The 24,964-nt window shown below is 51.0% G+C and overlaps 1 protein-coding gene across 1 annotated transcript in view; it reads right to left on the reverse strand.

The window, feature by feature from the left end:
* LOC140393631 (TBC1 domain family member 30-like) overlaps positions 1-24,964 on the reverse strand; it is a 136,726-nt gene that overhangs the window by 66,980 nt on the left and 44,782 nt on the right. Inside the window, exons 4-5 of the mRNA XM_072479905.1 lie at positions 18,231-18,347; positions 6,392-6,577 (exon numbers count right to left, since the gene is read on the reverse strand). Of these exons, the coding sequence (XP_072336006.1) occupies positions 6,392-6,577; positions 18,231-18,347 (303 nt within the window). The remainder of the gene's footprint in view (positions 1-6,391; positions 6,578-18,230; positions 18,348-24,964) is intronic.

A 24,964-nucleotide genomic window follows, 5' to 3' on the forward strand; every position in this document is an offset into this window, starting at 1 on the left:
TTCATTTCTTAGTAAAAGCTGATCGAACAATTTTTCAAACAGTAACAACGTTGGCCAGATGTTGCCTTAATGGTTTTTATGAGTGTTTTAGTAAATGGGAGAGTGCTGCAGTCTGGCCCTGTGCAGAGTCTGCTGTTGTGATTGGTTCACAGATGGAGCTGCAGAGCAGCGAATAAACTGAGTTGGTGAACACGTCGTTTGCAAATTCTCACTCTGATAATCAAAGTCTTCAGCCATGCAGCCCAGCAGTGATTTGAATAAACCATTTGGACCGTTGAATCCCACCAGATACCTCGTCTACATCCACAGAAATATTACCAGAAATATATTTATTATGAGGTAGGAAATGCAGGCAATGTAGGGCGCAGGCCTTCCACCTGAATGGTGAGGCTCAAGGTGCCCTTCACCAGCCCAAAGCCACCTCAAAGAGCCTGCTACTGAAGTGTGGTAGTCACCACTGTTGTATGTACCGCATACAAGGGGTATTACGGTAAGGCCCCTGTACTACAGGTACGGGGGACGATCCCTGCCTGCTGGCTCCGCCCAGTAGGCGGAGTATAAATGTGTGTGCTCACCGAGCTGCAGCCATTTCGGTAGCAGCTGCAGGAGGCTCCACATAATAAAGCCTCGATTACACTCTACTCTCGTCTCGTCGTAATTGACAGTGCATCACGTCAATGAAAATCAGGGAATTGAGGCCTCAAGATTAAAGACCAGGAGTTGGAGCGGGGTGGGTCGCAGAATCAGAGGCCAGGAATCAGGATGTAGGAGGGGTGGGGCGGAATCAGAGGCTGTGGGAGTGGGGGAGGGTGGGGGGCACCACAGAGAGATGATCAGAATCTAGGAGGCCAGGGCGAGGCTAGCAGTGGAATTTGGGGAGTTATGATGAAGACAGCAGAGCGGAGGCCCCCATTCTTTTAATGTAGATTCTGGAACAAACTCAAACATACAAATTGGGAGGATTAGGCCATTCGGCCCCTCCAGCCGGTTCTGCCATTCAGTAAGATCATGGCCGATCTGATTTGTCAAGTATCTATTTAGCCAGGATGTTTGATGATAGTAACCACTGCTTCCCCTGAGGCAAGGCTTCATCCTGCGGACGTGCAATGGCCACTTCTGGTGTTTTTTAAGTGTGTGCAGGGGTGACAATAAAGTGGCCAAGTTTGGGTTAAATTTCCAATCGTAGTTTAAGGCCTGGGAATGATTTTAAATATGTCACGTTTTACAAGGTTTGATGGCCTTAACTTTATCCTGCACTGAGTATCAAATCGGTACCGAGGTAGATCACCTTGCCTGCTTGGAACATTTTACTCCATTGAGACGGACACCTGCATCAGAAAATCATCTCAAAACCGCCTCCAGAAGGTGTTAGGTGTTCTTCTTCTGTGGCTCCTGTGATTAGTATGTCGTTTAAGTATACTGCCACCTTAGGTAGCCCTCGGAGAATGTTCTCCATCACACGTTGAAAAATGGTATTTGCCAACGAGACTCTGAAGGGCATGTTTGTATATTCGTAAAAATCCTTCTGCGTGCTAATTGTCATGTACTTCCTGGTTGACTCATATAATTCTAATGGGAGGTAGGCATGGCTCATATCTAGTTTGGTGAAAGTTTGACCCCCTGCCAGTTTGGCAAACAGATCTTTTATATGTGGCATGGGGTACGGATCTAAACCTGAGGCTTTATTAACCGTTAATTAATAGTCCTCGCAAAGGCAAACTGACTTGTCAGGCTTGAGGACAGGAACTACTGGTGCAGCCCACTCTGTGAACTGCACTGCTCGTATTATCCAAAGGTTCTCTAACCTCTCGAGTTTGGTCTCTACTTTGGTAAGAAAAATATATGGGACTAGAATATTTGGGCAGTGTGTTGATGTCCACATAAATCTTTGCCCTTAGAACAAAGAACATACAGTGCAGAAGGAGGCCATTCGGCCCATCGAGTCTGCACCGACCCACTTAAGCACTCACTTCCACGCTATCCCCATAACCCTTGCTCCCTTTATTCTACCAAGGCTTTCTTGGAATACCTTGGGATATTTCCAATGACCTTTTACAATCCATCAGTTCCGAGGTTAGAAATTTGTCGCCAGTCCAGATGGATTCTCTGCAGCCAGTCTCTGCCCGAGTGGCTGGGTCCTGGTCCCCGTTAAGCGGGCCGTCTACTGTCTAAAGGAACCAGGGTCATAGAGCTCCCATAATCATCAATGGTTCCCCTGTATATGTGCCCATTCATATTTTAAAAATAAATTTAGAGTACCCAATTATTTTTTTCCAATTAAGGGCAATTTAGCGTGGCCAACCCACCTACCCTGCACATCTTTGGGTCGTGGGGGTGAGATCCACACAGACACGGGGAGAATGTGCAAACTCCACACAGACAGTCACTCGGGGCTGGGATCAAACCCGGGCCTTCAGTGTCGTGAGGCAGCAGTGCTAACCACTGTGCCACTGTACCGACTGCCCTGTGTCCATTCTGACCCCGGCATCTCAAAAGCTGAGGGACAAGAGGCCGATCCGGAGAGACTGGAAGGTTTGTTCCCCAACAACGGAGATGGCAGCTCCTGTATCCACCTCCATTTCTAGCGAATGGTCGTTGACCAAGAGTGCGACTTTTATTGGGGCAACCTTCGGAGTTTGGTTGCATCGTTTCGTCCTCTCCGAGTTGATAGACCTGCAAGGCCCGGGCGTGGCTTGCTGGGTGGCCTGGGCAGCACACGCACTGCTGCTTCTGGCAGTCTTTCCTGGGTCCGTGTGCTTTGGCCACACTTACAGCAGCCTTGCGGCTGACACTTGTCCTCTGGGGTGGCTTCGCTGGTACTTCTGGGGTTATCCAGCCGTCTTTTAAGATGTCGGAATGTTCTGGCTGAATGTTGAGTTGATGGTGGACGAGGCAGGGGGGACCGTTCACTGGGAAAGCTGGATTTTCTGTATGAGGGTCCTCCCCCTCCAGCCTGAGAACTCTGCTGCCCATCATCCCTGAGAGATCTTAGGCACGTTTCTTGGCGTTTTCCAAGGTTAGGGCTAATTCCATAGCCCTTTGGGGTCTCGGATGGGTTCTGCCAACAATATATTTGGTATCGCGACATTATTGATCCCACACACTGGTCGGTCGCACAGTGTCCGGGTCAGCGATGGGTCAAACTCGCAGTATTCGAACAGCTTCCTAATCTGGCCAGGAATTTGTCCATGGGTTCCCCAGGGGTCCTCCCAGCCGCGTTGAATCAGTAACTCTGGATAATTCCGAACAGCTGAGGGTCGTAATGGCTCTTTATTAGATCCACAAGCTCATTGAACGTTTAGTGCCAGGGGCTGCAGGATAGGTTAAACTTTCAATAATGCTTACGATCAGGGACCCGCCTGCACAGAAGAAGTAGCGTCTGCGATCGACATACTGGGGCCAGCCCCCATGTCCGCATTACAACATTTCCAAGATTTCCAAACAAGGGCTTTTCCGCGTTATTCTTTTTGCTTTGTTTCTTACCGGAGTTGTCATCCTAGGAGTTTCAAAAATGCTGCTCAGAATCCCGTGCTTGATCCTCATCGCCAATGTAATAATTCCCGAAGGTGCGAAGTGAAAGGTCAAACTGGCTTATTTTCAGCTGAAAACAAAGCTGCTCCTCATGCTCACTAAACAAACGTCCCGGCCCAGGACTATTGAGAACTGCCCGTCCGGATCTGGGAGCGACATTTAAAGGTCCCGCTAACGAGCCCCAGCTGGGTGGGCCTCTTCCCGCTCAGCACGGGAACTCGTATTCTACAAAGCCCAAGGGAGATTCATCAGCAATCCTCCGTGATCCTTGTGAGAGTTACCACACTGTGCAACATCATTTGTCACATCTTGTCAACTAGAAAAATCACCCACTTATGTTGACTCTGTTTCCTGTTAGCTGCCAATCTTCTCTCCAACCTCCCATCCATGCCAATGTGTTATCCTCTACACCATGAGCTTTTATTTTCCGCAATACCTTTTGAGGTGGCAACTTTCTGCAAATCTTAGTCCACCCATGGTTCCCCTTTATCCACAGCACATGTCACTTCTTCAAAGAACTCCAAGAAATTGGTTAAGCAAGGTTTCCCTTTAACAAAACCATGTTGACTTTGCCTGATTACCTTAAATCTATCTAAGTCTCCTGCTATTGCTTCTTTAATAACAGCTTCTAACATATTCCCTCGGACAGATGTTAAGCTAACAGCATATAGGGCGGGATTCTCCGATCCCCCGCCGGGTCGGAGAATCGCCGAAGGCTGGTGTGAATGCCGCCCCCGCCGGTTGCCGAATTCTCCGGCACCGGATATTCGGCGGGGGCGGGAATCGCGCCGCGCCGGATGGCGGGCCCCCCCGGCGATTCTCCGGCCCGAATGGGCCGAAGTCCCGCTGCTGGAATGCCTGTCCCGCCGGCGTGGATTAAACCACCTCTCTTACCGGCGGGACAAGGCGGCGCGGGCGGGCTCCGGGAGCCTGGGGGGGGGGGGGCGCGTGGCGATCTGGCCCCGGGGGGTGCCCCCACGGTGGCCTGGCCCGCGATCGGGGCCCACCAATCCACGGGCGGGCCTGTGCCGTGGGGGCACTCTTTTCCTTCCGCCTTCGCCACGGTCTCCACCGTGGCGGAGGCGGAAGAGACCCCCTCCACTGCGCATGCGCAGGGATGCCGTGAGTGGCCGCTGACGCTCCCGCGCATGCGCCGCCCGGCAATGTCATTTCCGCGCCAGCTGGCGGGGCACCAAAGGCCTTTCCCGCCAGCTGGTGGGGCGGAAATCAGTCCGGCGCGAGCCTAGCCCCTCAAGGTTAGGGCTCGGCCGCTCAAGATGCAGAGGATTCCGCACCTTTGGGGCGGCGCGATGCCGGACTGATTTGCGCCATTTTTGGCGCCGGTCAGCGGACATCGTGCCGATTACGGAGAATTTCGCCCATAGTTTTCAGCTCTCTGTATCACGTCCTTTTAGAATAAAGGAATTCCATTCGCTATTGCATTTTGAAAAATTATAACCAATATATCAACTATCTCACTAGCCCACTGTCAGTGTGGAGTTTGCACATTCGCCCCGTGTCTGCGTGGGTCTCAACCCCACAACCCAAAGATGTGCAGGTTAGGTGGATTGGCCACGCTAAATTGCCCCTTAAATGGAATTTTTTTAAATCAAATTACAATATGGTAGCTGGTGGACATCCTGACGCAAATGCCTCCTACTCCCTGCCCCCACACTGGGGTCTTAATGGACCTGTTAGCAAACTGGTAAAAAACCAAAGTTATACACCTTTATATCTTTGATCTTTGAACCCCAAGTTAAATGGTAATACTTGAAAACAATTGATGATACTGGATTATATAATAGATCTTCCCCTATGGCCCCGCTTCAGGTCAGCCCAGAATTCTAAAGATAAATCATGAATTATCATAGAATTTACAGTGCAGAAGGAGGCCTTCAGCCCATCGAGTCTGCACCGGCTCTTGGAAAGAGCACCCTATCCAAGCCCACACCCCCACCCTATCCCCATAACCCTGTAACCCCACCCAACAGTAAGGGCACTTTTGGACACTAAGGGCAATTTAGCACGGCCAATCCACCTAACCTGCACATCTTTGGACTGTGGGAGGAAACCGGAGCACCCGGAGGAAACCCACGCACACACGGGGAGGATGTGCAGACTCCGCTCAGACAGTGACCCAAGCTGGACTCGAACCTGGGACCCTGGAGCTGTGAAGCAATTGTGCTACCCACAATGCTACCATGCTGCCCTGAAGCCACACAATTTCCGTTAAACTTCACATTTTCAGTGACTCGCTTGTATATTTCGACAAGATTTTGACCCAGCGACAGTTGCTAGTTCCGAGTCAGGATGGTGGGTGACTTGGGAGGGGGACCTGCAGTTAGTGATGATCCCATGCATCTCATCCTTCCAGGTGGCAGTTTGGAAGGTGCTGCCAAAGGAAGCTTGGTGAATCGCTGCAGTGCATCTTGCAGCCACTTCACACGGAGTGACTATTTAAGGTAGTGGGTTTGATGGTGGGTCAAACAGGCTGCTTTCCTCTGGATGGTATTGAGTTTCATGTACGTTGTTGGAGCTTTTCTCATCCAGGGAAATGGATAATACAAGTGGAAAAAATCTTCACATTTCCACATCATTTTGTTTGATAATTGCTCCTGTGAAGAGGCTTGGCAAGCTTTGAATAAATGCAAGTATTTGTTGCTCAAGATGTACAGACTTTGAAGACCGTGATAACAGTGTTCCCTGCTGCATCAGGCCCTTCCCTACCCATCAGCTATAGTCGAGCATCCGCAAGCTGGAGAGAGGAAATAGAGCCATAATATGAGAAAAACTGAAAAAAAGAACGATTTTCCTGACTTTTTCTCATGACGCAAGACATTTCCACCGTGCCACAACCTACCTTTAATGCATCACCCTCATCTCGCTCCATCACCATCAGAATGACTGCTGCTGGGATAATGAAACCTTGACAGTAGCAGATTCTCCCATTCCAGTGAGCATAGGCCAGTAAGAGTCGTTTTAATGCATTGTGGAATTGTGGCACATCAGAGCCGCCGTAGAGGTCGGACCTGGACTGGCGCAGATCCTGTAAACAATAGATCGATGGAAAACACAATCAGTTTTACAAACCATAAATTCACCTCCTATCTCAGGGCCCATCATTGGATTTATTTTCTTGGCCTTAATTCAATGCCTTTTCACGAGTCCAATTAGATCCTCTTTTCTATACTTTCCCATGCCACTCTGCACCCTCCTGCAAGTCTCCAAACATTCTGAAATTTCCCGTGGACCACAAGCTTTATAGATAAAGGTGGAATCTCCACACCCCAAACCTTTCCACATTAACTGAGGGGCTGAGGGAGTGAGGTTGAAGGAATCACAGAATGGCGGCTGCACAGAGGGAAGCGATCTCAATCCAATCCCATTCCTCGGCCCTGAGCCCTGCAAAAAAACAGCTTCTTCACATAATTCTCCAATTTTCTTTTCAAAGCCTGGATTGAGTCGACCTCCACCACGTTACGAATTCAGACCATGTGGTACATTAAAGGTTTTCCCTCTGGTTATTTTGCTAATCACCTAACATTTTATACAAAGTGACATCTCAAAATAAACGCACTGTGCGCAGTACTGAGGAAGCCAGACCAGAAATAGGAATCTGGTCCCTTTATTTTCGGTGGGTGTGCCGTGTGTTTCGATCACTTTTATTTTGGATTTGCAGCGTCTGCACCTGTCTCACCGGCAGAGGAGCGAAGTAAAACTGATCCGGTCCACTGGAATAATCCCTCGTCAATTAGGATAGGTCTTTGGGCTTCCGGGTTGCGGCGATGCGGAGCTAAGCCGCGCGATTCGGCAGCTCCCGCGAAAACAGACTTTTGGGCTCGCTAACGGAGCCCCAACGGCATTTAAAAAAAACAAAAACCTGTGGGGAAGGAAGGAGAAAGTCCCCTACAGACCTGCATGGATCGGACCCGCAGCGAAACAGCGGAAAAAGCGGCCCTGGAGCAGCGGGAGAAGAAAGAAGAAAAAGAAGGGAAAACAAAATGGCGGCGCCCACGGACAGAGAGGAGATGAAAGAGTTCATCAAGTGCTGCTTCGAGGAGCTGCGTAAGGAGATGGTGGCGCCTATACTGGCAATGGTTGAAAGACTTGGAGCAACCCAGAAAGCCCAAGAGGTGAAGATCCAGGAGATCCAGGAAAAAGTGAGTGAGAACGGCGACGAGCTCGTGGGCCTGGCGGAGAGAGTGGAGCGGCACGAGGCGCTGCACAGGACGTGGGCGGGAAGACTCGAAGACCTGGAGAACAGATCAAGGAGAAACAACTTGAGGATCCTGGGTCTCCCAGAAGGAGTGGAGGGGGCCGATGCCGCGACATATGCGGGCACGATGATCGGGACGCTGATGGGTGCGGAGGCCCCCCCGGGATTGCTGGAGCTGGAAGGGGCGCACCGAGTGCTAGCGAGGAAGCCCAATGCAAAAGAGCCGCCAAGGGCGATGGTGGTGAGATTTCACCGGTTTACGGACAGAGAGAGGGCCCTGAAATGGGCCAAGAAGGAGCGGAGCAGCAAGTGGGACAATGCGGAGATCAGAATACACCCGGACTGGAGCGCGGAGGTCGCTAAGCGGAGAGCGGGTTTCAACCGGGCCAAAGTGAAAAGCTTGGCAGCTGCGCCACCCCAGGTGCCCTTGAGCCGCATGCCACGGAATGGAAATGGCCTCTCACCTCCTCAGCTCCCCTCAGCAGCCATTGCGACTGCTTCACATTTTAAAAAGGATACTAAACGACGCCTGCGTGACTTTCCACTGGGGAGCCAATTAATTCCCAGGAGGCCGCTGCATTCGACTTCAATCTCGCTAATGAGATGGAAATTAATGCAAATAAGGTTGAATGATATGCTCTTTCTATTTGGCCGTGATCCGGAACTTGCCATCGGGAGCGGGCCGGTTAGACGGCAAATATTCGCGTCCGGCGGCAATCTCGATTTTGACTTGCCCGGCAATGAAACCGGCGGGCCCAGATCCGTGCCGGGCGCAATGTGGCGGTTACGGCACACCCACTGGCGGTAATACTGCGGATGCTAAAACTCTGAAATGTCAACAGGAAATGCTGGTAATTCTCAGCGGGCTGGGTACGGAATCATTTCCAGGTTTCTGACCTTTCACTTCTGACACAGTCACCGTCTCAAACGTTAATTCTGTTTCTCTCTCTGCAGATAAAACCTGAGCGGCTGAGAAGTCACCGCATTTCCTGTTTTAATTCTCAGCTTTCCCTGAAGTGGGTCTGGGCGTCTCTTCAGTGAAGGTGGTGTGGTCCCAGCCACTGCCGTCCAATTGAAGTCTCGCTATTGAAAATGTCCCTCGGTGTCACATCAATTTTAAAACAAAAAAACGGAATAAAGGCCTGAGAGACAGAGTAAACGTCAGTGACACATCTTTATATTTAGAATTACAGTTAGTCATAGATGTGTCCAAAAATCCACAATATAATGATATTAGTTCTTATTTCCTTATTCTTATTTGTGGCTTCCTAACATAAGGATGTGATTTTCTATAATCCTGCAGTATCAGAGATTCACTGAAATTAATGTCTTTTCCTTCTGTCCCAGATCATTGGCGGAGTCTCCTGGACGGGAATTTCCCCTTCCCGCCAGTGGCAGGTTTCTTTGGAGGCCGTGGAGAATATCAGAGGAGGAGGAAAATTGGTTTCCCAATGGCAAGAAATAACGGGAAGCTTGCAATCTGAGTGTGTCTGCCAGCGGGCAGTGAAGCCAGCCCTGCCAAGCTTGCAGCGCCAGCACGATTGGTCTCAGTGTATTGGGGGGTGAGGGTGGCACAGTGAAATGGCTTCATGTGGAGCTGGAATGGATGTTCAGGGGGATGGTGCGCTAATAAAGCTTTTGAATTTCTCGGTCAGGAGAAGACAAGACTTAACACTGCGGAGTGCCACACAACTGGTGGGGGAAGTGCCAAATCTGCTCATGAAAACATGAAAGCGATGCTCTGGAGCTGGAGTACCATAGCCAACTCGTGCCTCTGGTGGTGGGGATGCGGGGTCTCGGATGAAGCAAAGAGTGCAGGTCACATGGGCGGGGTCTCGGATGAAGCAAAGAGTGCAGGTCACGTGGGTGCGGGATGCATAACAGGCTCCTCTAATCAGAAAGTGAACATTCGCAGCCAGAGTCTGCATTGAGGCTCCAAAGCAGGTGGCATCATGCCCCCCGGTCTGCCCGCATGGCACAGGCACTGTGATGATTGAATTTACTGAAGCTCTTCAGAAGACATGGCTCCTGCACCAGTGTCACACCATCTCTCGGAACCACGCACCAGTGCACACACCCCCGCGTTGGTGGCCATTAGGTTGTCAGCTCTGCAAATAGTGCAAAGTGATGAGGGCACTTAACACTGGCATGAGGAGGTGGCAGGGACAAGGACCCAGGGCGTCGACAGTGGGCCACGCTGGAGACCAGGACCTTGCTTTTAGTAAAGACAATGGAGTCAGTTGAATAAAAATAACGTACTGGTTTATTCACAACAGAAGCGTACACACACAGGGGCAGCACGGAGGCACAGTGGTTAGCACTGCTGCCTCACGGGGCCGAGCATCTGGGTTCAATCCCGGCCCCGGGTCACTGTCCGTATGGAGTTTTCACATTCTCCCCGTGTCTGCGTGGGTCTCACTCCCACAACCCAAAGATGTGCAGGGTAGGTGGATTGGCCACGCTAAATTGCCCCTTAATTGGAAAAAAAAGAATTAGGTACTCTAAATTTATATTTAAAAAAAAAAGAAATGTAGATACACACAGAACCCAGTTAAGCTTCACTGGGCCTTTCTCTATGGAGGCCTGTTCTAGTCAAGCCAACGTTATCTACAACAGTCCCCTCCCCCAGGGGTGCCCACTCCTCGGCCACACAGGGACTATCACCAACCCTGTCCTGCGTGCCCACGCTGGGTCTACATTGCTGAGTGTGAGGCAGACAATGAGCATCAGGAGGTGTACATCAGAAGGCAGGTGCTGTATTCCCAGTGAGATGGGCGGGGAGATCGGGCACAGCTCCTGGAGGGTCTGTGTGCCATGGTTGCCAGCGTTGAGGAGTCCATGTGGAACATGAGCACTGCACTGACCTTGGGAACCGAGTGCTCATCCTTCCCCACTGAGGGAACGGCAAGCCTCAGGGAGACGCTGTTTCGGGGACACGTGAGGGGTTCCAGGGGTCACGCTATGATCCACAAGCTGGCACAAGGCTGTGCCCATCCATCAATGGTGAGCAGGAAGGTGCAGGCACACCTGATGCTGTGCCTGTGGGTTCCTCTCAGGGCACTCCGGGTGAAGGCAGCAGCTCCTGCGTCCCTCTGCCAATGGCCGCGGCATCCGAGTAGTGTCCAGCCGTGGAGCTTGATGCTCTTTCCCAACCGGAACCAACTCAGGTACCGCTGGCCAGAGGTGGCTCGCCAAGGGCATCACGGCACCAGTCAGGTGGGAGCACCAAGAGCAGCACCCGCAGGTGTAACACACCTTAAACACAACAGGGGGGTGTCACACGGTGATAACTGTCTTCATTACTTTGAATTTTCTGTTAGGTTTGGCACGTTCTGTAAGCTTCTTATTTTAAGTCCCAGAAACGCTTTCCTCAATTAAATGGGCTGGTTTGGCTGCTTTGTACATTGGCAGATGTGGCACAGGTTTGGAAGCTGAGAGCTTTGTGTGGGGCAGCATTTCTGGGTCGGGCCTCCATGCCTCGGGTGCCGAGCTGAGGGTTCGCTGGATCAGTGCATCCTCGCCTGTGTTGCTAACTTTCCGGCTGGTTCAATTGCTCTGTTTTATTACCTTTGCTCTCGAGTCGCCAGGTATCTTTATGATACCGCCACGAGGTTCAAGTCCGAGTAATGATCAATAACCCAACACACCGATTAGTAAGATTCAAATCAAAGCACATTTATTATACACAGTAATCGCTACTCATGCACAAATTCTACGTCTAAGCTACTTCTACGACTAACAGGCCTATACTTAGCTTTGGACTGGCCCACCAGGTCAGGGGAACAAATGGCCTTTCGTTCGGGTTCTGAGTCTGCGGGATTCGAAGTTGGTACGGATTGGTAGCTAGGAGCGCCTGTCTCGTAGCGAGCGTTGAATTAAGACTTACTTCTGTCGGCGGGCACTGCACCGGTCGCGGTCAATGTTGGTTCGTGTTGCTGGGTGACCCGGGCAGGACGAAGAGCGAGAGCTGAACTTGGGGGCTTAACTCTTATAGTCCCCAGGGGCTTCCCGCCTTTCGGGGCGGACCCTGTACCTGGTCACAAGTGATTGGACTTTGTCCCAATCGCTTGGTTCGATTTCTCCAAACTGGAGCGGTTCCCTGATCGATGGGCGGTCTTGAGGTGCTCGTTCACCTCCTTTGTGTTGGCTCCTGCTGGCGCCGGGGAGTCTGGCTTTGCTTTGTGTGTCCAAATGTTGCTTATTGTTCCCGGGGATTGCTCATTAGTATGCAGATGGCTGTTACATTATTATGCTGATGGTCGCTGGTATCGATGCTGTCTGGCCTTTTGCAGAGTTAAATACACGGCAAACCTGCAGCTGCTGGTTTCTGTCTATGTTGGCTGACTGTTCATCAGCCTTTGCCGTTCGCCATTTTAAATCGGGAGTTGGCCAATTTAGGTGGCTACACCTGGCCCCCTCGATGTTCATGTCGTCCATCTCAAAGTCCTCATTCTGTGTGATCCCAGGCTCATCCTCCGACCTATCACTGGAGTTATCCTCCCTAGTCTGTGGTCCTACCTCGCTCTACTCAGACTCCACTGGGTCCCCCCTCATCAGAGTTAGACTGTGCAGAGGCAGCAGGTGACCACTCTGAGGGTGACACGCTCTGGAGAATATTGCAATGATCTCCCAGATCAGTCTTCAGGTGATATCCCGGAGGACTGGAGAGTAGCCAATGTTGTTCCTTTGTTTAAGAAGGGTAGCAAGGATAATCCAGGGAACTACAGGCCGGTGAGCCTTACGTCAGTGGTGGGGAATTTACTGGAGAAAATTCTTCGAGACAGGATCTACTCCCATTTAGAAGCAAGTGGTCGTATTAGTGAGAGGCAGCATGGTTTTGTGAAGGGGAGGTCGTGTCTCACTAACTTGATAGAGTTTTTCGAGGAGGTCACAAAGTTGATTGATGCAGGTAGGGCAGTGGATGTTGTCTATATGGACTTCAGTAAGGCCTTTGACAAGGTCCCTCGTGGCAGATTGGTACAAAAGGTGAAGTCACACGGGATCAGAGGTGAGCTGGGAAGATGGATACAGAACTGGCTAGGTCATAGAAGGCAGAGAGTAGCAATGGAAGGATGCTTTTCTGATTGGAGGGCTGTGACCAGTGGTGTTCCACAGGGATCAGTGCTGGGACCATTTCTGTTCGTAGTATATATAAATGATTTGGAGGAAAATGTAACTGGTCTGATTAGTAAGTTTGTAGACGACACAAAGGTTGGTGGAATTGCGGATAGCGATGAGGATTGTCAGAGGATACAGCAGGATTTAGATTGTTTGGCGACTTGGGCGGAGAGATGGCAGATGGAGTTTATTCCGGACAAATGTGAGGTAATGCATTTTGGAAGGTCTAATGCAGGTAGGGAATATACAGTGAATGGTAGAACCCTCAAGAGTATTGACAGTCAGAGAGATCTTGATGTACAGGTCCACAGGTCACTGAAAGGGGCAACACAGGTGGAGAAGGTAGTTAAGAAGGCATATGGCATGCTTGCCTTCATTGGCCGGGGCATTGAGTATAAAAATTGGCAAGTCGTGTTGCAGCTGGATAGAACCTTAGTTAGGCCACACTTGGAGTATAGCGTTCAATTCTGGTCGCCACACTACCAGAAGGATGTGGAGGCTTTAGAGAGGGTGCAGAAGAGATTTACCAGAATGTTGCCTGGTATGGAGGGCATTAGCTATGAGGAGCGGTTGAATAAACTTGGTTTGTTCTCACTGTAACGACGGAGGTTGAGGGGCGACCTGATAGAGGTCTACAAAATTATGAGGGGCACAGACAGAGTGGATAGTCAGAGACTTTTCCCCAGGGTAGAGGGGTCAATTACTAGGGGGCATAGGTTTAAGGTGCAAGGGGCAAGGTTTAGAGTAGATGTACGAGGCAAGTTTTTTACGCAGAGGGTAGTGGGTGCCTGGAACTCGCTACCGGAGGAGGTGGTGGAAGCAGGGACGATAGTGACATTTAAGGGGATCTTGACAAATACATGAATAGGATGGGAATAGAGGGATACGGACCCAGGAAGTGTAGAAGATTTTAGTTTAGTCGGGCAGCATGGTCGGCACAGGCTTGGCGGGCCGAAGGGCCTGTTCCTGTGCTGTACATTTCTTTGTTCTTTGTTCTTGGTATCGGAAGCACCTCCTGAGGAGCTGGATGGTCCTCGCCCCCAACACGCTTGTGGAGGCAGGACTCCTGTTATATCTCTCCTCTGCCTCACAAGGCTATTCACCCCACCAAGTCTGTACTGACCCTACCTAGGCGCCAGCCCCCACCCTATCCCTGCAGCCCAGTAAACCCACCTCACTTTTTGAACACTAAGGGCAATTTAGCACAATCAATCCACCTAACCTGCACATCTTTGGACTGTGGGAGGAAACCGGAGCACCCGGAGGAAACCCACGCACACACGGGGAGAACGTACAAACTCCACACAGGAGTTGGCCATTCCAAGTCACCCAAGGCCGGAATTGAAACAGGTCCCTGGCTCTGTGAGGCAGCAGTGCTAACCACTGTGCCACCCTGCCGCTCTATCCACTGCCACCGAGCCACCCACGGAACGCTGTCCGTGCGTCTTTGGTGTTCCTCCCACCTTGGCCTCCATGCTGACCCTTCACCAACTCAACCCATGCCTCTCCTCCGACAGGTCTCAGCCGAGGATGCTGCCTGTGCTCAGGCGGTCTCCCTGCCTCCCTCCTGTCTCTCTCTCCCCCTTCCGAGGAGGCCCCACCACCAGATTAGACTATTCCCATTGGATCAGGTGCAGGGGAGCCATACCTTGCAGGTCATGGAATTTACAGTGCAGGAGGAGGCTATTGGGCCCATCGGTGGGGGGAATGGGTGGCTTTTATCCCAACCTTGGATGAGGAAATGCAAAATACGTAATGGACGTCCATCCGTTTTGCCGTGCGATGAGCTAAACATCGCACAGGCAGTGCGCAATCGCTAGCGATTGGACTTTTTGCGGATGTGTGTCGGATTTGCAAGTGTGCACAATGATGTCAGGAAACGTTCCTGACTTCCGAAGAGTTTACGCACTCCTGGGTCAGAACATGTAATTCTGGCCAATGCTTTGACAGAATACCCACTTACTGGAAGAAGACAATTAGACGTCTTCAACATCAAACAGTCACCAAAAAAAAAAAATTCAGAAGAAACTCACTACCGGAGGAATGGTGGAGGTAAATTGTTGGTGAGTTGCATTTAAGAGGAGGTTAGATCAGCAGGAGTGAGAAGAGAATAGAGGTTATGTCAGTAGAGCTGGATAAGGAAAGACAGGAAGATGTGCAAGTGGAGCATAAATGCCCAGATGGATTTGTCTGTGCTGTAAACTTTGTGTAAATTCTGTACAAACTCGGTGTAAACTCGGTGCAAACTCGGTGTAAACTCGGTGCAAACTCGGTGTAAACTCGGTGCAAACTCGGTGTAAACTCGGTGCAAACTCGGTGTAAACTCCATGTAAACTCCATGTAAATTACGTGTAAACTCCGTGTAAACTCCATGTAAACTCCGTGTAAACTCCATACATGTAAACTCCATGTAAGCTACATGTAAACTCCATGTAAACTACGTGTAAACTCCGTGTAAACTCCATGTAAACTCCGTGTAAACTCCATGTAAACTCCATGTAAACTCCATGTAAGCTACATGTAAACTCCATGTAAACTCCATGTAAACTCCGTGTAAACTACGTGTAAACTCCATGTAAACTCCATGTAAACTGTGTGTAAACTCGATGTAAACTCTGTAAAGTCTGTAATTGAGTGCATGTGATCTAGATCATTCACAATTATCCAATTAAAGATGGCACGGTTGCACAGTGGCTAGCACTGCTGCCTCGCAGCTCCAGGGACCCGGGTTCAATTCCGACCTTGGGTGACTGTCTATGTGGAGTTTGTACATTCTCCCCGTGTCTGCGTGGGTTTCCTCCGGATGCTACGGTTTCCTTCCACAGTCCTAAGATGTGTACGTTAGGTGGATTGGCCGTGATAAATTTCCCCTTAGTGTACAAAAAAGATGTGTAGATTAGGTTAAAGGGTTATTGGGATAGGGCAGGGGCGTGAGCTTAGGTGGAGTGCTCTTTCAGAGGGTTGGTGCAGACTCAATCGGCCGAATAGCCTTGTGCTGCTCTGTCGGGATTCTATGCAATGTCCTTCTCTGAAACTGGGCAGGCGTTTTACTCGTGGACTTTTTCCTCAATAGTTTGTGACGTGTCAGCCACATTGTGGACGATGGATGACCAGCAGCAGCAATCTGTATCGTCAAGGCCAGCACCATGAGGTGCTTCACATCAAACAAGGATTCTGGTTCAATGGGGTATTTAGAAACTCCAAACAGACTTTAGAATGAGGCAGCCACCTCAGGAAGCTGCAACATTGAGGTACAAGCATACTAAATATCAGAAGCTGACTAAACTGAACGACGTGATTCTACAACCACTAGATCCGCGCAAATCGCTTTTCCAGATCCAGCTGAGGCTGGCGATGGGGAATCAAGCAATGAATGTGCGGAGGAGGCTCCCTGAATAATCCTCAATCACGCTGCAGCCCAGCATTGTAAGTGTAAAAGACACGGCCACGGTGTTTACAAGTGTCTTCGGCAAAAGTGGAAGTTGACAATCATATTCAGTGTCTTTCTGAGGTCTCCGCCACAATAGGAACCAATATCCAGCTCATCTGTCCGTGTCATGTGATGTCAAGACATTAGTCACAAAATGAATCCATAAATAATCGCTGGCTGAAGTGCTGATGACAGGGACACCAGAGTACGTTGCTCCGTTAACCGAGTTCTTCCAGTGTAACCGTGACACTGGCATATAACCAAAAAACTAATGAATCTAACAAAAATACAGAAATCTAACACAGGCAATTGCCAACTGCTCATACTCTTGCCAATCATCAGTCAAGATGATGAAAGGAGTCAGGAGCAGCCCCACCAAGCAACACCCATTCACCAAGTACGTGCTCATCAATCCGTCTTCAGATCCTGTCAGTATCACAGCTCGCAATCTCATCACAGCTTCGATGGAGGCATGAACCCAAGGAAAGGTCAAGGGAACAAAATGTCAGAAGAAACGGGACAGCAACGACCCTCCGGTTCAAGGCAGCATTTCACAGTCAATACTTCCAAAGAATCTGGGTAAATTGGAGGTCAATAGGGATCAAGAAAAACATACTGTTAATATCTGGAGTCGCCTGACACGGTGAACGCTGGTTAGATTACAATGTGGCCGATGCCAGACATTCCAAACCCACAACATTTTTATTGCAGACCAAAGCTGGATTAATCCGCCACAACACCAAGGTTATAAGGTCACACCGCTGAATTGTGTTTGACATGTGACTCCTCAATGATCTAAAAAAAAACTCACATCAAAAGTATGGAATCATCGCTATTTTACGCGATGGGTACAGTCAAACAAAAACTCAACAGATCTGTTATCATCCAAGACAGAACAACTCACTTCACAGAATCACAGAAACTGGTGTACAAAAGGACACCATATGACCAGTCATAGCTGTGCTGCCGTTCCGAAAGAGCATTGCTCAGGCAACACCTCTGCTCTTTTGCCCATAATCCTCCAAGTTCCTCATCCTCAATTACCTGTCCAACTCCCTTTTAATATTATTCATGAAATCAGCTTCCGCCACCTTTATACACCTGCTAGACATCTCCGTCAGTCAATGTAACAGTCTTTCCCTCCACTAGTTTGCCTGTAGTATGTATTATCCATGCAACAATTTTCCAAGTTTATGTCTGTACCACCTCCGAATGCTTATTCTTTACTCAGAAATCCAAGAACTGCAAAATCGCAGGGTTATCATTCTGACTTGGACATCTGACCATCTCTTCACAACTTCTGGGTCTAAATTCTGCAATTTCCTCCTTAACCCCATTATGGGGACACCAACACCATATGGGCTACAGACTGACAGAGAACGTCCACTTACAGTGCAACTGGACAGGGACAATAAATATCATCTTGCCAGTATTGCTCACACTTTGAGAACAAGTGGGGAAAGCTTCAAATTCCATGGTGGTTCATGATGCCTGTTGCTTTGGTTTTTCCTTATATCCCCCCCCCCCCCCCCCCCCCAATGCTACCCATTTGATTTAGAACTCATGTAAAGTAACTTTCACTTTCACCCTGGGCAGTGAACTGATGGGATGAATGGCCAGGCTGTTCTCGAACACAGCTGACTTTCATTCCCATTGACTTCAATGTATTGAAAATCGAGGGTGAAACTCCAAGCCCAGCAGTTCACTAAATGTCCTCCTTTGGAAGATGAAACCAGGGACATGTATTTCCAGCCCTCTGCTGTGCAGTGTAGCAATACGCACACAATCAGTGATTCTTGTCACAATGTAATATTGTAACAGAAGTTAAACAGGTCCTGCCTTTAATTTCAGATCTGGTGTTAATTTAAATTCAAGTCCAATTAAGTGCACACTTGTGACGAGGGATTATGGCAAATGCAATCACTGATTCCATACCTTGTCTATCTGCATTCCCAACACATCCTCAGTGAGGTTTCTCTGCTCATGTAGATAAAAATGTTCCCAGTCAATGGAGATGCTTTGAAGGTAATGATTGGCCAACGTTACCCAGACCTGCAACAGAGTATTTAATGAAGAGGATTTTGAAAAGCTGATCAGGTGACACCCACTAATAGAGTACTTCACTTCCTTGGTGCTAAACACAAAAAATAATTTGCTGAACATTTTGTTTTCAGTTTGTACTGATTATTGGAAAATTCAGTGTGAGCACATTTTAATAAACAACAGTCATATATCATTCCCACCATTTTGATCTAGTCAGCATAAAAACTCAATAGAGTCAGAGATGTTTACAGCACGGAAACAGGCCCTTCGGCCCAGCTTGTTCATGCTGCCCAGTTTCTATCACTAAGCTAGTCCCACTTGCCTGCATTTGGCCCCATATCCCTCCATACCCACCCTGCCCATGTAAATGAGGAAACAGACCTATTTTCAAAAATATACAATATTTCTTGGTCACGTTAATAACATACAAATTAAATTCATCGCGTTCACAAATACACCATGCGAGGAATTTGTGGTATTACACAATTCCCGAAGAAATCCCCTTTCGCTGCAATTATTAATACAAGATTTCTGTGCTAATCTATCTCAATGTTAATATGTTGCTAGTCTGCAGTCCCCAGGGGCAATTGAACCGTCTACCCATTTCCAATGATATTCATCTTCATCAGTTTGTTCAGTATCAAATTTCATGCCTTCATTTATAAAACAGAATGGCCTTCTTACTCATAACTGATCTTTCATGGCTATCTTTTAATTAATTTGCCCTTAACCCATTCATGTAACTGGGATTGATCTACAGCATTGATGCCCAGACATGTCGGCTTATCAAAGGAGACAAACATGTAGCTTTCAAACTATCTGAGTTTTTAAAATAAATTTAGAGTACTCAATTTTTTTTCTAATTAAGGAGCAATTCAGCGAGGCCAATCCACCTACCCTGTACATCTTTGGGTTGTGGGGGTGAAACCCACACAGACACGGGGAGAATGTGCAAACTCCACATGGACAGTGACCTGGGGGCCAAACTATCTGGTTAACAGCCTGTGCACATTTAAATAGACAAATCAGTACTACATAACTGATAGGACATTTTTAGCATCTTTAAGGAGCTTTACTAAGGACGAACCATATTTAAGAATGAGATCTGGGGCGGGATTCTCCGACCCACCACCGGGTCGGAGAATCGCCGGGGGGGGGGGGGGGGGGGGGGCGGCGTGAATCCCGCCCTCGCCGGCCGCCGAATTCTCTGGCACTGAAAATTTGGCGTGGGCGGGAATCCCGCCGCGCCGGTCAGCGGGCCCCCCCCAGCAATTCTCCGGCCCGCGATGGGCCGAAGTCCCGCTGCTGCCATGCCAGTCCCGCCGGCGTGAATCAAACCACCTACCTTACCGGCGGGACTGGCGGCGCGGGCGGGCTCCGGGGTCCTGGGGTGGGCGTGGGGCGATCTGGCACCGGGGGGTGCCCCCATGGTGGCCTGGCCCGCGATCGGGGCCCACCGATCCCCGGCCGGGCCTGTGCCGTGTGGGCACTCTTTTCCTTCCGCCTCGACCATAGCCTTCGCGATGGCCGATGCGGAAGTGACCCCTCCCTCTGCGCATGCGCGGGGATGATGTCAGCAGCCACTGACGCTCCCGCGCATGAGCGGACTTCCGCCGACCGGCAGAGTCCCTTCGGCCCCGACTGGCGTGGCGCCAAAGGCCTTTCCTGCCGGCCGGCGGCGCGCCAACCACTCCGGCGCGGGGCTAGCCCCTCAAGGTGAGGGCTTGGCCCCTAAAGGTGTGGAGAAATCCCCACCTTTGGGGCGGCCCGACACCGGAGTGGTTCCCGTCACTCCATCCCGCCGGGAACCCCCGCCCCGCCGGGTAGGGGAGAATCCCGGCCCTGATGTCCATATGAGTGTTACATGCGCCAGCACACAATGCAGGTGTGACACATGGGGCATGTTTGTAGGTCGACATTCCTATCGGTCTGACCAAAAGAAAATATTAAACTCCTTCGGAAAACAAACAACTGAAGCCCATTGTTTGGGGCATCACTTGGCTGAAAATTGACAAGAAACTGAGATAAAGCGACAGGTAATGACTAAGTGCTGTGAAGCTTGGGTTGGAAAGCCCAGTGAATTGCAAGAGGAGGTGGAGCTTTGAAAGAAAGAGTGACAGTTTTCTCCTATGAGAAAGGAACGAACTGGAGTATGACATGAACCTTGACTTCAACATAGTAGGAAGCAGGGGCGAGGACTGAAATCGGCCATTCAGGCCATATTGGTGTTTATATTCCACATAAGCTTCCTGCCCCTCCATCGAATTCCGTAAACACAGCCTTTTATACCTTTCCCTCTTAGATATTTACTAGCTTCTCAAATGTATCAATGCTATTCCCCTCAACCACCCTCTGGTAACGAGCTATAGTCTTGATACAATACAGAGGAACAAGAAGATAACAAAGTAGCAGGGGTTTACGGTGGAAACCGTGCTCCTGTAGCACGTTAATGTTCCAGTCGTTGAATTTTATATATTTCAAGACTGATAACCATTTCCAGTTCTTGAAACAATCATCTTAAACATTTATGATTCAGGGAAAAATACAAAAATACAAATGACTGCATTTCTCAAATGCAAATACAGTAACATATTTATACAGGGTCTTTAATCTAATAAAACATCCCCAGGCACTTGGCAGGGACATTATCAAGCAAAACAACATTCAGACAGGTGAGCAAAAGGTTGGTCAAGGAAGTCGGTTTTAAGGAGATTCGTTAAAGGAGGAGGGAGAATTAGAGAGATTGAGAGGTTTAGAATGGAAATTCCAGAGATTGACATCTGAAGGCAGAGCCATTACTGATGGTGCAACAGAAGTCAAGGATGTGCTAGTGTGGGAATTAGAGGAGTATTGTAATCTTAAACTCATTCCGCTCCACAATATTCTGCACATAGACACAAAACAAAATTGCTTTTCAACTCTTTTGGTAGAAACCAACTGTGGTAATACCAGGTATTTCGGTACCAGAGAGAGGAATGACCATTGGCTAGACCGCGGGGTCTACCATTGGGCAATGTACATAGCCCCGCCCTGAGAGGCGGGGTATAAGAACCAATGCCATCCCAGCAGCCTTCACTTCTGTAACTTCGCTGCTGGGTACAGTTCTATCTGATTAAAGCTGAATCGATATGACTCCACGTCGACTCAAGCGTATTGATTGCGTATCAATTTAATCAGATAAGTACTTTTGAAGGATGGATCTCCGCATCAAGCCGGCGTGCCTTCAGCTCAGCCCTCACGCAGAATACTCCGCCGCGATTTTTAAGCATTGGCTGGCATGCTTCCAGAGCTACCTCGAGACGGCTGCCGACACCCCCACGGAAAGGCAGAAAATACACCTCCTACGCTCGCAGGTCGGCCCGGCGATCTACCCCCGATCGAAGGGGCGGCGAACTATGATAAAGCCATGGAACTGCTGGAAGGACACTACATTCTATTCGTCCACTTAATCAGGTCTACCCCCGTCACCTGCTGGCAACGAGACGGCAGAGCCCAGATGAGACGCTAGAAGATTTCTACAGGGCACTGATCGTGCTGGGCCAAAACTGCGGCTGCCCAACGGTGACGGCGAACGAGCACTCCTAACTTTTAATTCGAGACGCTTTCGTGGAAGGTATGATCTCCCCCGACATTCGCCGAAGGCTGCTCGAAATGGACCCGCTGGGCCTCACCGAGGCCCGTGCCCTGGCAGGGTCCATGGACGTGGCATACAAAAACGCCCTTGCGTACACCCCCGCACGCACCGCGCCCCCCTGGGCTGCGTGGCACCACGCCGCGGCAGCCCCCCAGACTTACGCGCTTAACCCCCAGACTTAAAAGCTAACTCCGCAGGCCTGCGCGGCAAGGCGCCCCGCTACCGCCGCCGGCCAACGCTGCTTCTCCTGCGGCCAGGTGAACCACCCGCGCGCGCGCTGCCCAGCCCGCACCGTCACCTGCAAAGGGTGCGGAAAGAAAGGCCACTATGCCGCGGTCTGCCTCGCCCGCGCGGTGAACGCGGTATCCAATGACTACCCTCAGCCGTTCCTCCAGCCGCCCGCTGTGCAACCACAGCCGTTCCTCCAAGTCCCGACCGTCCCAGGCCCACCGCCGCACTCCCTTTTCCCAGCCCCGCCGGCCCAACGCGCACCGCAGCCTTTGCCCCGCCAGGCAGCGTCGCAGCCGTGGCCATTCTTCCCCCCGGCAACCATGCTGGAGGAGTGCGCGCAGCCATTTTGTCCCTCGCCGGTCCAATCGTCGGGGTCTCCGTCCCCGAACTCCATGGGCGATCCCTGGCCGGCGCCATCTTGGATGGGGCCTCAAGCCCCCAGCACGGCTGGCTACGCGCTGCCGGACCAAAACCCCTTGCTGCAGCTGGCCTCCGCCACACTGGAGCAGCATGCGCCACCAGTTTACTCCTCCCCACCGCCATCTTCGGAGTCCCCGGACTCCACGTGCGATCCATGGCCGGCGCCATCTTGGATGGGGCCTCAAGCCCCCAGCACGGCTGGCTACGCGATACCCGACCAAAACCCTTTGTTGCAGCTGGCCTCCGCCTCGCAGGAGTAGAGTGCGCCGCCATTTTGTCCCTTCCCGCCGCCATTTTGTTCCTCCCCGCCGCCATCTTCGGAGTCCCCGGACTCCATGTGCGATCCATGGACGGCGCCATCTTGGATGGGGCCTCAAGCCCCCAACACGGCTGACGATGCGCTGCCCGATCTTCACTCCTTGCTGCAGCTGGACTCCGTTACCCTGGACCAGAGTCGGCCCCGAACGCTAGCAAAGGCCACCACGATGATCGGCATCAATGGCCACATGACGTCATGCCTCATCGACTCCGGGAGCACGGAGAGCTTCATCCACCCCGACACAGTAAGGCGCTGTTCTCTGGTCACCTACCCCACCCAACAAAGGATCTCCCTGGCCTCCGGGTCACACACGGTGCAGATAAAAGGGTTCTGCCTCACGAACCTCACCGTCCAAGGCAGGGAATTCCCCAATTTCCGCCTATACGTGCTGCCGCACCTCTGCGCAGCCACCCTTCTGGGACTGGATTTCCAGTGCCACCTACAAAGCCTGACCTTTAAATTCGGCGGCCCTATACCCCCGTTACTGTCTGCGGCCTCGCGACCCTTAAGGTTGACCCGCCTTCCCTGTTTACGAACCTCACCCCGGATTGCAAACCCGTCGCCACCATGAGCAGACGGTACAGCGCCCAGGACCGGACCTTCATCAGGTCCGAGGTCCAAAGGCTACTGAGGGAAGGGGTCATCGAAGCCAGCAACAGCCCCTGGAGGGCTCAAGTAGTGGTGGTAAAGACCGGGGAGAAGCATAGGATGGTCATTGACTACAGTCAGACCATCAACCGGTTTACGCAACTGGACGCGTACCCCCTCCCCCGTATTGCCGACCTGGTAAACAGGATCGCGCAATACAAAGTCTTCTCCACGGTGGACCTCAAGTCTGCCTACCACCAGCTACCCCTCCGTAATAGCGACCGCCAGTACACTGTCTTCGAGGCAGAGGGGCGGCTATACCACTTTTTAAGGGTTCCCTTCGGTGTCACAAACGGGGTCTCGGTCTTCCAGCGTGAGATGGAGCGAATGGTTGACTGGTACGGCTTACACGCAACGTCCCCGTATCTTGACAACGTCACCATCTGCGGCCATGACCAGCAGGACCACGACACCAACCTCCGTAAATTTCTCCAGACCGCGTACCTCCTGAATCTGACCTACAATAAGGAGAAGTGCGTGTTTAGCACCGACCGCCTAGCCATCTCGGCTACGTAGTGCGAAATGGAGTCATAGGCCCCGACCCCGAACGCATGCGCCCCCTCATGGAGTTCCCCCTCCCTCACTGCTCCAAGGCCCTAAAGCGCTGCCTCGGCTTCTTTCGCTATTATGCACAATGGGTCCCTAATTACGCCGACAAGGCCTGACCCCGAATCCAATCCACAACCTTCCCCCTGTCGACGGAGGCCCGCCAGGCCTTCTGCCGCATCAAAGCGGACATCAAAAGCCCTGGCCGCCACCCTCAACCAAGCGGGCAGGCCCGTGGCTTTCTTCTCCCGCACTCTCCGTGCCTCCTAAATTCGCCACTCCTCGGTCGAATAGGAGGCCCAGGCCATAGTGGAAGCTGTGCAGCTCTGGAGGCATTACCTGGCCGGCAAGAGATTCACTCTCCTCACGGACCAACGGTCGGTGGCCTTCATGTTCGATAATGCACAGCGGGGCAAGATTAAGAACGACAAGATCTTGCGGTGGAGGATCGAACTCTCCACCTTCAATTACGAGATCTTGTATCGTCCCGGGAAGCTGAACGAGCCTCCTGATGCCCTATCCCGCGGCACTTGTGCCACCGCACAAGTAGACCGCCTCCGAGCCCTCCACGAGGACCTCTGCCACCTGGGAGTCACCAGGTTCTTCCAATTTGTTAAGTCCCGGAACCTGCCCTACTACATCGAGGAGGTCAGGTCGTCACCAGGGACTGCCAAATCTGCGCGGAGTGCAAACCACACTTCTACCGACCAGAGAGGGCGCATCTGATAAAGGCTTCCCATCCCTTTGAACGCCTCAGCATGGACTTCAAAGGCCCCCCCCCCCTCCCCTCCACTGACCGCAACACGTACTTCCTGAACGTGATTGACG

The sequence above is a fragment of the Scyliorhinus torazame genome, chromosome 17 (genome assembly GCF_047496885.1).
Source record: "Scyliorhinus torazame isolate Kashiwa2021f chromosome 17, sScyTor2.1, whole genome shotgun sequence".
NCBI lineage: Eukaryota > Metazoa > Chordata > Chondrichthyes > Carcharhiniformes > Scyliorhinidae > Scyliorhinus > Scyliorhinus torazame.